At 37.2% G+C, this 15305-nt stretch overlaps 1 protein-coding gene across 2 annotated transcripts in view; it reads left to right on the top strand.

Annotated features, from left to right (window-relative positions):
• Window positions 1-8304: 8304 nt before the first annotated feature.
• CLECL1 (C-type lectin like 1) overlaps window positions 8305-15305 on the top strand; it is a 41252-nt gene continuing 34251 nt past the window's right edge. Inside the window, exons 1-2 of one of the 2 annotated variants that reach the window (XM_078075583.1) lie at window positions 8305-8636; window positions 13832-13918. In XM_078075583.1, coding sequence (XP_077931709.1) covers window positions 8555-8636; window positions 13832-13918 — 169 coding nt within the window. In that variant the 5' untranslated portion in view covers window positions 8305-8554. The remainder of the gene's footprint in view (window positions 8637-13831; window positions 13919-15305) is intronic. The other variant, XM_036067269.2, reaches the window with a different exon arrangement.

Here is a 15305-nt window from a genome sequence, read left to right as displayed (position 1 = left end):
ATGTGTATTCAGTTGCTTTGGGATGGAATGTTCTGAAGATGTCTGTGAAGTCCATTTGGTCCAGTGTGTCATTTAAAGTCTTTATTTCCTTGTTGATCTTTTGCTTAGACGATCTGTCCATTTCAGTGAGGGGGGTGTTAAAGTCCCCCACTATTATTGTATTGTTGTCGATGTGTTTCTTTGCTTTTGTTATTAATTGCCTTATATAATTGGCTGCTCCCATGTTAGGGGCATAGATATTTACAATTGTTAGATCTTCTTGTTGGATAGACCCTTTAAGTATGATATAGTGTCCTTCCTCATCTCTTATTACCGTCTTTGGTTTAAAATCTAATTTGTCTGATATAAGGATTGCCACCCCAGCTTTCTTTTGGTGTCCATTAGCATGGTAAATGGTTTTCCACCCCCTCACTTTCAATCTGGGGGTGTCTTTGGGTCTAAAATGAGTCTCTTGCAGACAGCATATCGATGGGTCTTGTTTTTTAATCCAATCTGATAGCCTGTGTCTTTTGATTGGGGCATTTAGCCCATTTACATTCAGGGTAACTATTGAAAGATAGGAATTCAGTGCCATTGTATTGCCTGTAAAGTGACTGTTACTGTATATTGTTTGTGTTCCTTTCTGGTCTATGTTGCTTTTAGGCTCTCTCTTTGCTTAGAGGACCCCTTTCAATATTTGTTGTAGGGCTGGTTTCGTGTTTGCAAATTCCTTTAGTTTTTGTTTGTCCTGGAAGCTTTTTATCTCTCCTTCAATTTTCAATGACAGCCTAGCTGGATATAGTATTCTTGGCTGCATATTTTTCTCATTTAGTGCTCTGAATATGTCCTGCCAGTCCTTTCTGGCCTGCCAGGTCTCTGTGGATAAGTCTGTTGCCAATCTAATGTTTCTACCATTGTAGGTTACATATCTCTTCTCCCGAGCTGCTTTCAGGATTTTCTCTTTGTCTCTGAGACTTGTTAGTTTTACTATTAGATGTTGGGGTGTTGACCTATTTTTATTGATTTTGAGAGGGGTTCTCTGTGCTTCCTGGATTTTGATGCCTGTTTCCTTCCCCAAATTAGGGAAGTTCTCTGCTATAATTTGCTCCATTATACCTTCTGCCCCTCTCTCTCTTTCTTCTTCTTCTGGGATCCCAATTATTCTAATGTTGTTTCGTCTTATGGTATCGTTTATCTCTCGAATTCTGCCCTCGTGATCCAGTAGTTGTTTATCTCTCTTTTTCTCAGCTTCTTTATTTTCCATCATTTGGTCTTCTATCTCACTGATTCTTTCTTCTGCCTCATTTATCCTAGCAGTTAGCGCCCCCATATTTGATTGCACCTCATTGATAGCCTTTTTGATTTCTACTTGGTTAGATTTTAGTTCTTTTACTTCTCCAGAAAGGGTTTCTCTAATAACTTCCATGTTTTTTTCAAGCCCAGCTAGTATCTTTAAAGTGATGATTCTGAACTCTAGATCTGACATCGTACTAATGTCCGTATTGAGTAGGTCCCTGGCAGTTGGTACTACCTCTTGTTCTTTTTGTTGAGGTGATTTTTTCCGTCTTGTCATTTTGTGCAGAGGAGAATAGATTAATGAGAGAACAAAATGCTAGCAGGGTAACAACGTCCCCAGAAAATATACTCTAAACAAATCAGAAAAGACCTGAAGCAGTGGGAAAAGAAAGGGAAAGAGAGAAAAAAGAAAAGGAAAGAAAAAAACAAAAAGAAAAAGATAAAGATAAAAACAAACAAAAGCAGAACAAAACAAAACAAAACAAAAACAGAATGTGATCAAATATGATCAGGCTGGATTATAGATCAGTGCCACACACTAGATTTTGGGTGTATTTTGGTCTGTTAAAAGAAAGTCCCTCCCAAAATTTTAAAGAAAGAAAAACTTATATATGTACAAAAATAAGGGTTGATATGATGAAGGGATGGAATATGACTGTAAAGTTGGAAATTATAAAAAATTTTAAAAAAGGATTTGATAAGTTGTTTGAAAAAAGAAAAGAGGATAAAAAAAAAAAGAAAGAAAAAAGGGAGGGAATGTGATCAGGCAGGGGAGTAGAAAAAAACCATACACTAGAGATTTAGAGTATATTTTGATCTGTTAGAAGAAACTATCTCAAGATTTTAAAGAGAGAACAACTTATATATATATGCCAAAAATACGGGTAACTACTGTGAAGAGATAGAATATGACTTTAAAAATGAAAAATAAAAATGTTTTTTTTTAAAAAAGGGATTGATAAGATGTTGGTTGAAAAAGGGAAAAAGAAAAATTCAAAAAAAAAGAAAAAAGGAAAAAAGAAAAAAAGTTAAAAAAAATAATTAACTTTGAAAGACTAAAGAATCATGGTAAAAAAGCCATGAATTCTATGTGCAGTATTCCCCTAGCGCTGGAGTTCTGCCGTTCTCATTGATCGGTAAACTTGGTCTTGGCTGGCTGTTCTCGCTGATCTTCTGGGGGAGGGGCCTGTTGCCGTGGTTCCCAAATGTCTTTGCCGGAGGCAGAATTGCCCCGCCCTTGCCGGTCCCGGGCTAAGTAATCTGCTCGGGTTTGCTCTCCGGAGCTTTTGTTCCCTGCAAGCTTTCCGTACAGCTTTGGAGGCGGAGAGTGAAAATGGCGGCCTCCCAGTCTCTGCCCGGAGGAGCCGAGAACTCGGGGTCCCGCTCCTCAGCGAGCCCCCAGAGAAAAGCAGTCAATCACTCCCGTGTCCCCGGTCTCCGGCCGCACTCCGTGCTCACCCGGCCTGTGACCGCGCGTTTCTATCTGGCACCCGACCCCGGGTGGAGTCTCCAAACCCAGCAGATCCCTGCGGTGCGCTCCCGCACCTCTCCTCCCGGGGGAAGAAGGTGAGTCTCCCCAGATCTGCCGCTTGTTGGGTCCCTGCTGGAGGAGCAGTGGCCCGACTGTGCCGCGGATCACGGTTTATGGCAACCCCGAGCTGAGAGCCCACGCCTGGGCTCCGTCTCTGCAGCCGGCTTCCCCGCTCCGATACCTGGGAGCTCTGCCGCACTCAGGCACCCCCGGTCTTTCTGTGACCCCGAGGGTCCTGAGACCACACTGTCCCGCGAGGGTTCCACCCCCCACTTAGCCACCAGAGTGACGTCCCTCAGCGGAGCAGACTTCTAAAAGTTCCGATTTTGTGCTCCGCGGCTCTATCACTTGCCAGAAGCGGCCGACGGAGGCCCCTCCCCCGCCGTCTATCCTCCCGAATATCGCCTCGGATTCACTTCTCCGCACGTCCTACCTTCCAGAAAGTGGTCGCTTTTCTGTTCAGAGAGTTGTTGCTATTCTTTTCTTCGATCTCCTGTTGAGTTTGTAGGTGTTCAGAATGGTTTGATCCCTATCCAGCTGAATTCCTGAGAGGAGACGAAATCCAGGTCTCCTACTCCTCCGCCATCTTGCTCCGCCCCCTAGTAGCCACATTTCTTGTTGCAGATTCTGGACTAGGGAATACTTTAATCATTAGGGGGCCACAGACTCTTTGTTCACCTGGCTCCCAATTTTTACGGAAAAATGCATTTAAAACTTCAGACATCTACAGTTCTATTTGACTTCTGGGAATTTCTTGTGTTGAAAACCAAAGCTAAGTACCCTGTTCTTTTGAAGTCTTTTTGTTTTCTGTGTCTAAGGTAAATAATTACTTTTTCAAGCAGAACATACACAATAAAAGATATTTGGGAAATATCTGAAAGAATGAATTTTCTCCCGGTGCCCTGGTCCTCATTTATTGCCTCCTTTTCTTTGTTCCAACCAACTTTTTTGTTATCAGAACTTTGTTCCTTCTGTTTAATGAATGTAAGAATTTCTAGCTGCAGGCAGATACATCTCTTAGATGACTTCTATGTTTCCTCTCTTCTTTCAAGGAGGCTGAGCTGGGTTTTTTGCCTTCCATTATTTGGGGATCATAGTGAAGTCCTCCAGATACAAGCAACACTTAAAGCGTCTGAATTTTTCTGGTCCTTAAGTCTCCGTGCAAGTAAGCAGCTCATCAGATACCTCCAAAAAAGATGCTTTGCCACAACAGAACACGAATTGGTGGTGGCTAGAATAAGAGAATGCTGACTATTCGGCACTCCCGCTAAATTTAGAATATGCAAACTTAGGAGCAGGGGCAGTAACATGCAACATCATACCTCTCAAATCCATTCGTGCAAGGCAGATCCTCAAACACCGATCTACTTTTCCTCTGCTAGAAGGCAAAGGGTTATTTCCACACACTCTCTTAGTTGTTTTATATCTGAGATAGCATTCTATAGGGCATAAAGACAACTGGGGGAGGCCCATGATTAAAAGCAATCCATGGATGCATTTCATTTAGCTCACACTGAGTCATGGACTCTGTTTTAAAAAAGAAATCAAAGCTAACTTATGAGAGTCATATGTTTTCCTCGGGTTTGGCCTCTACTACTAAGGAGTTTCACTGGTTTGTGGAACATAGTAGACCTTGTTTTCTTTGGTGCTTTGGTGTGTAGGAACCCAGTCTCTTCTATGTCAGTGGTGCTGCTATTTCTGCTTCTGTCACGGCTGTCTGATTTTTTCTTCTTCTTGTTGCAAAATCTGTACCTCACTCCAAACTCACATGTGATAGCTTGACAGTTTTCAACCTTGACTACATATGGAATCATATATAAAGATTTTAAAAATTCTAATGTACAGGACACAACCCAAATGAAAATCAAAATTCCTCATGTAAAGTCCACACATCATTTTTTTTCTTTTAAAAATATTCTTATTAAGGTATAATTGACATATAATGTTATATTAGTTTCAGGTGGGCAACAGAATGATCGAGTATTGTATATATCGGAAACTAATCACAATAAGTCTAGTTAACATCATTACCATACATAGTAACAGAAATTGTTTTTCTTGTGAGGAGAACTTTTAAGATCAACTATCTTAGCAACTTTCAAATATGCAATACAGTATTATCACTGTAATCACCATGTTGTGCATTACCTCCCTATGACTTCTTTATTCTTTTTTCTTTCTTGTCTTATTTTTATTTCTCATTTTACTAATAGGAGTAGAGTAGATTGAAGGCTTTTTGGTGATAACTTTTATTAATTTTTATTTATCTTTAAATTTATTTGTATTTCAATTTATTTTTTATTGGAGTATAGTTAACACACAATGTTACATTTCCAGTGTACAACAGTAATTTGACAAGTCTATCCATTATGCTGTGCTCACCATAAGTGTAGCCACCATCTGTCGCCATAGAACACTATTACAATACCATTGACTATATTCCCTATAATGTGCCTTTCATGCTCGTGACTTACTCATTCCATAACTGAAAGCCTATATCTTCCACTCCCCTGCACCCATTTTGCCCATTCTCCAACTCCCTCCGCTCTGGAAACATAAGTTTGTTCTCTGTACTTATAGGTATGTTTCTGCTTTTCATTTTTTTTGTTTTGTTTTGTTCTTTAGATTCCACATATAAGTGAAATCATATGGTAGTCGCCTTTCTTTTTCTTGGTTATTTCACTTAGCAAATACCCATTAGGTTTATCCGTGTTGTTGCAAATGTCACATCTTTTTTTTTTCCTATTTTTTTTTTTGATGTAGTGTTCCATGATTCATTGTTTGCATATAACACCCAGTGCTCCATTCAATACGTGCCCTCTTTAAAACCCACCACCAGGCTAACCCATTCCCCCACCCCCCTCCCCTCTAGAACCCTCAGTTTGTTTCTCAGAGTCCATAGTCTCTCATGGTTCTTCTCCCCCTCCGATTTCCCCCCCTTCATTTTTCCCTTCCTACTGTCTTCTTCTTTTTTTTTTAACATATAATGTATTATTTGTTTCAGAGGTACAGGTCTGTGATTCATCAGTCTTACACAATTCACAGCGCTCACCATAGCACGGACCCTCCCCAACGTCCATCACCCAGCTACCCCATCCCTCCCACCCCCCACCAATCCAGCAACCCTCAGTTTGTTAAATTTGTTAAATTGAAAAGGACTCCATCTCAAATGAATAAATTATTATATGTTACAGTCCATCACTCACCCACACATACTTTTTGAAATGTGACAAGAGGTGTATACAAAGGAGAGATATTAAGCCTGAGTTTCTGCAAAGGTAATGGGGCAACCAAAAGAAAGGGATGACCCAGTGGAAGGAGAGGTGAAGTTGGATTATTTTTGATTATTTTGATTTTCAGGTGTTGGAAGGCAGTTGGAATTGAGAATTTGTACTCCAGAAAATAGGCCAAGATTGAGGATTCCATTTGGAATCCATGCACAGAACCATGATTAATAAAATAATTAAAGTTAGGACAATAATAAGGCACATTTCAAATGCATAATATTTAATTACTTAGATCTGGTATCCATCAATAATGATAACTGAACACCACATATTTTAATCATTAATGCTTAATTGAACTCAACGTTCAAAAAAATTATAGACTAGGAAAGTTGCCACCAAGTTTGAGATCATTTTAAGCTGTTATTCTTTCATGCCTTTACTGATGAATATTAGATGAATCTAGAGTACTTAGCTGAACAGCTCTATTTTGTTTCTGGACATATTTTATTTCTATTATTTAATGACACACATTGCAAAGGCACAACTACTTTTAATATCCCATTATTTAACTAATCCACAAGTTGACTGTCTATAAAATGGTCTTTCTGGCTAAGTGAGCCCAACCTACAAGAATAATGACAATCAAAGTTAAATCTCAACAAAGTTAGAGATTACTTCATAACTCATACCCTGGTTACTTATTTTGGACATAGAGAGGAGACAGATTATTAATATTAAATGTGTAGATCCCAAGGATTTATTACCTAACTTAAATAGATTCTCTACATGCTACTATTTCTTTTGGTTTTTATGGTTAAACCTTCAATAATATTTTTCATATGAATAGAAGTCTGCTTTTTAGTCAAAAATGATTGCTTTCATTCTGGAAAAATATTAAGAGTACAGTAATAAAATTCAACATAGCATTAACTGTTTTGGTAATCCAACACATAATTACTAAGTGTCTGTTATGTTTCAGGCATAGATTGAGGGATGGATATAACAAAGAAGAATAATAAAATGTGATGCTTGCTCTCAAAATCTAGAAAGCATTATCGCATCATAGTGTGGGCTTTGGACTGTTTGATATGAGTTCAAATCCTCACTCTGAAAATGTACTGGTTATGCAACTATTTGCATATAACCTCTCAAAGTCAGTTTTTCATGTATAAAATGCAGATCAACATATAAAGTGTTAGAACAACCCAGGGAAGAAAAAGTGCCATAGCAGTCTTGAGAGACAGAGGTCAACCCATACATAGCCCATCCATGTCAGAAGCCTAGTGGGTTTAGCCATTATACTGAGGGAACACTTGATGCCAGTAAACCAAGGTCTGTTCTCTAGCTATTTGATTAACATAGATAAAATTCCTTGGATCTGAGGGGGTAAGGATGACTGCAGTTTAAATAATTCTATGCAATGTATTTGGATGAATGTTGAGGAAATCAACTCTTCCATGTGCAGAATTTCAATTAATCTACTAGTTATAAACTAATGCATCCTGTCATTTTTCATATCTGACATTTCTGAGCTCTGAGTCTTATGAGGGTTTCATAGGTGGCTGGTCCCTCCTCAGGTATTTCCCTCTGCTTATTTTTTACTTCACTTTCTCCTGCTTTGTTTCATCAGTTATCATATCTCTATCTTTTGGGAAGTGGCTGATTTTTTTTCCTTATCTGCCTAGAATTCACTTCTTTTTCATTATTGTTTTAGACTTCTAAATTTTTATTCCTTTAATATAATATTAATGGAGCTTTAGAAGAGCCAGGAGATTAAAATCTATTGTTTTCTATATTGCACTCAAGAGGAAAATTCTATGAACCTTATTTAAACATAAGATTTCTTTTTTATGACACAACCTTGAGTTATTTTGACAGAGAGTTTATTTCTGTCTCAAATATAATTTTTCAGCTTGGAAATCCTCTGCAGGATCCATGCTTTGACTCAGTTTGATGTTAATATTACAAACCACATGAGAGAAGAAAGAGGTTTAAGGGAATTTTTACCTAGGTTAAAAAAAAAAAAAAAAGGTAATACCTAGGTAAATGCAATGCATTTCAAGATGAGAAGATGCATTTCTATCACCTCCATAATAAAATCCCTTTTTTTTTGTCCTCCCTTCCAAATTGCTATTCCACTTTGGAGAAAATGCTGAATGATCAGAGTTTCTACCAGAGAATATATGTCTGAACTAAAAGAGGAAGTAGTTCATAGAAGAAAAAAGCGGTATGATATCTTCTGTGGTATTAAACGTTAAAATTATTCCAAACCTAGAAAACAAACTGTAGAGCAAGAAACTGCTGGATGAATAGTAGTTTTCTTCCATACCATGAAGTGTTCAAAAATCTATTACCTTGATTGGTAAGACTGAGCACATTGCTTTTGTCCTATATTCATAGAGGAAATCCACCAAATTTGGGAGAGCAGATTATTTGACTTCACCAGAAGTTTATTTGCAGAACTGAGACTCCCTTCAGTAGAACATCATTTTTGGTCTTCTCTCTCTTTTTAATATGTGCAATGGCTGGAGATATAGTCTATGCTGATATTAAAATTGATGGGAATTTTTCTTTAGAAAATTCATCCTCACTTCAGAAATCTGGTAAGTTGGCTTTAGAGGTCCTTTAAAAATTAATATTTTACCTTTAATCTCCTTTATTTCTATCCTGCATTTGTTTATGTCTTACTAAAAATAGTTAGAAGACTAGATTCTAAGAAAAATTGATTGAATGCAAAAATAAGAGTGAATTTTTTAATGAAACAAAGTTAATTGTAATTTTATTTTCTTCTTTTCTTTTTCAAGTTTTTATTTAAATTTCAGCTAGTTAAATACAGTGTAATAATAGTTTCAGGTGTAGAATTTAGTGATTCATCACTTACATACAACACTGTGGATGCAGCTAGAGAGTATTATGCTAAGCGAAATAAGTCAGTCAGAGAAAGACAGATACCATGTGATTTCACTCATATGTGGAATTTAAAAAACAAAACAAATGAACATGGGGGGGAAAGAAGAGAGAGGCAAACCAGAAAACAGACTCTTAACTATAGAGAACAAACTGAGGGTTACTGGAGGGGAGGTGAGCAGGGGGATGAGTTGAACTATGCTTTTGATTTTCATAGCCTTTCTATTCTTTTTATTTCTTACAGTGACCACTTATACTCATACAGTGACATCTATATTTATGACCCCTTTCTTTACAGCTTTATGTACCCCTGATTATATATTTCCTTTTAATATAATATGATAAATTCACTTACACAAAGGAAAAAAGCACTTGGCTATAATTCACATTGTTAATTATCTTTTTGAAATTTGCATATTGATAGGATAACAATGTTAAACCGAACTAAGGAGACATGAAATGCTAGTATTTTATTTCATGATGTTTAGAATTAATGAACATCTGAGTAATGGAATATTTGTGAAATACAAAAAAAAAGGCATATAGCTAAAGATAACATTGTACCTTAAACACAAGCAACCTCAAGGATGATAGGTTTTCATATTCAGTGTGTTTTTTATCCTTTAAAGTATTAGGGAAATTTTCATGTTGCATTTCTCTTCTTTTCTCTAGGATAAGAGTTTTTTATATTATAAAGTTTATATAAAATGTTTACATAATTTAAATCTCCTCATTGCATTTGCCCTTGTGGAATGAATATAATGTTTTGCTTTTCTACATTTCCAAAGAACATATTTCTTCTTTTATATTTTTTAGTTTGCAGTTACCAAATGAATCTGAGGTGTGGTTTTCTCTGGCTGCAAAAGCATATTATTCCTTATTTTTAAACATTACCTCTCTGACTTTGCCCAATAAAAGCTTATCCACTTTCTTTTCTCCCTAGACTGGGTGCTTTCATTTTCTTTTCTTTTTTTTTAAAGATTTTATTTATTTGACAGAGAAAGAGAGACAGTGAGAGAGGGAACACAAACAGGGGGAGTGAGAGAGGGAGAAGCAGGCCTCCAGCCAAGCAGGGAGCCCAATGCGGGGCTTGATCCCAGGATCCTGGGATCATGACCTGGGCTGTAGGCAGACGCTTAACGACTGAGCCACTCAGGCACCCCTCATTTTCTATGAGAAGACAGAACTTAATTTGAAAAATAATGTGGACTAGAGTTGCTTTCTTATTCTCCCACCCATAAAAACTCTCATACTATTAGTCTAATTTCCTAGAAGTTATTTTAGCTCACTTCAAGCAACAAAACTAGTATTTTCAATTCTGCATTCCAGGTTTTGATTTCCTTTTTTTTTTTATTATGTTATGTTAATCACCATACATTACATCATTTAGGTTTTGATGTAGTGTTCCATGATTCACTGTTTGCATATAACACCCACTGCTCCATTCAGTATGTGCCCTCCTAAATACCCATCACCCCACCCTGCTCCCCTCTAGAACCCTCAGTTTGTTTCTCAGAGTCCATAGTCTCTCATGGTTAGTCTCCCCCTCTGATTTCCCCCCGCTTCATTTTTCCCTTCCTGCTATCTTCTTCTTCTTTTTTTTTTAACATATAATGTATTATTTGTTTCAGAGGTACAGGTCTGTGATTCATCAGTCTTACACAATTCACAGCGCTCACCATAGCACATACCCTCCCAGTGTCTATCACCCAGCCACCCCATCCCTCCCACCCCCCACCACTCCAGCAACCCTCAGTTTGTTTCCTGAGATTAAGAATTCCTCATATCAGTGAAATCATATGATACATGTCTTTCTCTGATTGACTTATTTCGCTCAGCATAATACCCTCCAGTTCCATCCATGTTGTTGCAAATGGCATGATTTCATTCCCCTTGATGGCTGCATAATATTCCATTGTATGTACCACATCTTCTTTATCCATTCATCTGTCGATGGACATCTTGGTTCTTTCCACAGTTTGGCTATTGTGGGCATTGCTGCTATAAACATCAGGTGCACATACCCCTTCGGATCCCTACATTTGTATCTTTGGGATAAATACTCAGTAGTACAATTGCTGGATCGTATGGTAGCTCTATTTTCAACTTTTTGAAGAACCTCCATAGTGTTTTCCAGAGTGGCTGCACCAGCTTGCATTCCCACCCACAGTGTAGGAGGGTTTCCCTTTCTCCGCATCCCTGCCAATATCGGTCATTTCCTGACTTGTTAATTTTAGCCATTCTGACTGGTGTGTGGTGGTATCTCATTGAGGTTTTGATTTGGATTTCCCTGATGCCGAGCGATGTTAAGCACTTTTTCATGTGTCTGTTGGCCGTTTGGATGTCTTCTTTGGAAAAATGTCTGTTCATGTCTTCTGCCCATTTCTTGATTGGATCATTTGTTCTTTGGGTGTTGAGTTTGATAAGTTCTTTATAGATTTTGGATACTAACCCTTTATCTGATATGTCATTTGCAAATATCTTCTCCCGTTCTGTTGGTTGTCGTTTGGTTTTGTTGACTGTTTCTTTTGCTGTGTAAAAGCTTCTTATCTTGATGAAGTCCCAATAGTTCATTTTTGCCCTTGCTTCCCTTGCCTTTGGTGATGTTTCTAGGAAGAAGTTGCTGCGGCTGAGGTCGAAGAGGTTGCTGCCTGTGTTGTCCTCTAGGATTTTGATGGACTCCTGTCTCACATTTAGGCCTTTCATCCATTTTGAGTCTATTTTTGTGTGTGGTGTAAGGAAATGGTCCAGTTTCATTCTTCTGCATGTGGCTGCCCAATTTTCCCAACACCATTTGTTGAAGAGACTGTCTTTTTTCCATTGGACATTCTTTCTTGCTTTGTTGAAGATTAGCTGATCATAGAGGGTCCATTTCTGGGCTCTCTATTCTGTTCCATTGATCTCTGTGTCTGTTTTTGTGCCAGTACCATACTGTCTTGATGATGACAGCTTTGTAATAGAGCTGGAAGTCCGGGATTGTGATGCCACCAGCTCTGCTTTTCTTTTTCAACATTCCTCTGGTTATTCGGGGTCTTTTCTGGTTCCATACAAATTTTAGGATTATTTGTTCCTATTCTTTGAAAAAAGTTGATTGATTTCCTTTTTGTTTACATAGAACTTTACTTCCTTCCTGGTTTAGAGATTTGGGGATTACCCACAATGGTGCTTGTGACAAGAAGTCAAATATTTTTTACTCTTTCATTGCATATCCCTAAGGTTGGATAAATAAAACTTCCGTTCTCATGTGTCATATCACTGTAGAGGGAAAGAATTATTTGATACACCAAATTGTCATGTCCTACAGAGCCCTACATACACTATGACATGACCCTCATCTTCCTCTTCTAACTCCCTATGTCTTACTTACTTTGCTCTGGCTATTGTCCTCTTTGCTCCTTGAAGTTACCATATTCCTTACCACTTCAGAGCCTCATATGTGCTGAGACGGTTTCCCTAATCTCTTAATCTTCATATTTCCAACATCTCACACAGTACCAAGTATATAGAAGGCAATCAGAAGATGCTTAGTAAATGGATGAATGTATAAATGGAAAAATAAATAAATGGATCTCATGAAATACTCAATAGATATTATAGGTTCATTGGTTCTCTAAGATAAAACAAAGAAGGCTGTCATGATGAAATTGAGCAGATTATCAGTGGGAATGTGTGATTCCACTGAGAATACCCAGGTTAACACTGAGAAATTCATGCTTTTCATAAATCTTACACTGGGGCCTAAAAGAATGACCTAATATCCCTTAAGTCAGTCTTTTAATGAAATCTGAAATTTTATTCTGTAAGTTTTTAGGTCTGTAAACTTAGTTGTTTATATTAAAAACATATGTAGGGATACCATCATCTTCTTCTTACAATTACCTTAACTGGCACAATTTGCATTGTTTTACATGATAAATGAAAATACATGGATATTTTATGTTCTGAGAATTAATAAGCTTCCATGAAAGATGTTTTATTTAACAACAGTAATAATTTGAACATAGAACAAGTACTCTATAATAATAGATTAGCATTAGGTTAATTGGTCTTGATGCTTGACTTTATAATTGGTTGTATTTCAACATCAATTATTTTATTACTTGCTCAGTGTATTGTATGTATGTTTGTATATATCATATATCTAGTGGAATTGATACACTGCAATTATTTTGGATTAGAGATTGTTGGTTTAACTATCAGCCAAAGCTAATAATTCTTGCTTCTTTTTCTGATTTATTTTTATCTTTTGAGTAATAAAAGGCAATGAGATAGTATGGAGAGCAAACCAGCCACTCGTTTGGTAGTCAAGAGAGCTGAGGCCTAATCTCAGCTCTGTCATCAAATAACTGTGTGATTGTGGACTTGAATATTCCCATAAATTTGTAGATGTTGGACAAGGTAATCCCTAAGAGTACTTTTATTTTAAAATAAAAATGAATGAAATGTATGAAATTATAGTTATGTATCACTATTTAAGTAGGTGCATTACATAAAAGAGAAAAGAATGGATCAATCCAAATAGGTGGGTGTTGTCAATAAACTTATTAGAGAATCTGGAGGGTTTCAGCCTTATATAAAAACTTAGGACTGTAGAGAGTAGATCATTGTAAGATTAATGCTGTGGAACACATATGATGAACCCACAAACAAAAATTCATATCCACTCAGTTTTATAAGTCCCCTCTTCACAAACCAGAAAACCAAACATGTTCTTTGTGTGTGTGTGCATGTGAGCAAAAAGAAGCTGGGTCTATGTATTTCAAAGGAAATTAACTTCGAAGCATGATAACCAAGAAAGCTTATTCAGCTCCTTCTTATCTCTAACCATATCAGGAATTACCTGCTGGGCTTACTATCCAATTTTATCTGTCCAATTTATCCAATTTTGTAGATCGTCACCATCATGGAATTTTCCTGAAAGTTGGATGTGCAACGATCATCATCCTCTTTGTAACAGTAATTGTGCTGAGCATTTTGGGTAAGTAATTATCAAAATTATTCATTTATCCTGAAGCATTTTTCTCTAATGACCTGTTGTAATTGTGTTTGCTGTTCAAGTGGTTCTTGAACGATACAGGACAACTTCACAAAATGTATGAAATTTGAAAAAATTAAAATTAGAGATATTTCCATAGAACTTCAGCATGTGATGTCATTATGGATTCAAAGGAACTGATAAAGGAAAGAGAAGTCAGGACTATGTTTATATTTTATGGTCCAAATCACACAATGCAGTTTGATAGTGAGCTAAATATAAGCTTCTCTAAAACTACATTCAGATGAAAGGAAATGAAATTATGTAGTATATTTCTGTGTAAGTTTATTCATATTAGCTACTACTGGACACTATCAATCTTGTATCAATAGGTGAGAAACTTGCCTACAATTAATCAGCTAAATGCAGCATTTAAAAATTGTACTCATGTACTTTGGACATAACAGCATAATCCAATATTCAGATAGCAAATATTTTAATTATTGAATAAATGCTTGGAGAAAAGTTCTTCACATATATCTATAGAACAAAGGTCATCTACACATTGTATATATTCCAAGGAATTCAGGTTTCCAGACGAAACCCTAGAACAGGCCAATGCATACCTGCTTATGTCAAAGAACCCTTGTGAATGATATTAGCAGTTATGAATGGCATTGTGAGAATGCAAGCTGGTGCAGCCACTCTGGAAAACAGTATGGAGGTTCCTCAAAAAGTTGAAAATAGAGCTACCCTATGACCCAGCAATTGCACTACTGGGTATTTACCCCAAAGATGCAAATGTAGTGATCCAAAGGGGCACATGCACCCAATGTTCATAGCAGCAATGTCCACAATAGCCAAACTATGGAAAGAGCCTAGATGTCCATCAACAGATGAATGGATAAAGAAGATGTGGTATATATACACAATGGAATTTTAGGCAGCCATCAAAAAAATGAAATCTTGCCATTTGCAACGACATGGATAGAACTAGAGGGTATTATGCTAAGCGAAATAAGTCAATCAGAGAAAGACAATTATCATATGATTTCACTGATATGTGGAAATTGAGAAACAAGGTGAAGGGAGGGAAAAGTGAAACAAGATGAAATCCGAGAAGGAGACATACCATAAGAGACTCTTAATCTCAGGAAACAAACCGAGGGTTGCTGGAGTAGAGGAGGGTGGGAGGGATGGGGTGGCTGGGTGATGGACATTGGGGAGGGTATGTGCTATGGCGAGCGCTTGATATTTCCAAGCCCCCTTGACCACATTCTAAAACCTACCTGATACAACATATGTTCATTTTTTTCAACCTGTGTGACTATGAATTCTAAAACCTACCTGATACAACATATGTTCATTTTTTTCAACCTGTGTGACCTGT

This window comes from Halichoerus grypus, chromosome 6 (assembly GCF_964656455.1).
Source record: "Halichoerus grypus chromosome 6, mHalGry1.hap1.1, whole genome shotgun sequence".
NCBI classification, from domain to species: Eukaryota; Metazoa; Chordata; class Mammalia; order Carnivora; family Phocidae; genus Halichoerus; species Halichoerus grypus.
Note: the sequence above shows the minus strand (reverse complement) of the source record. Positions and strands in the feature narration are given on the sequence as shown.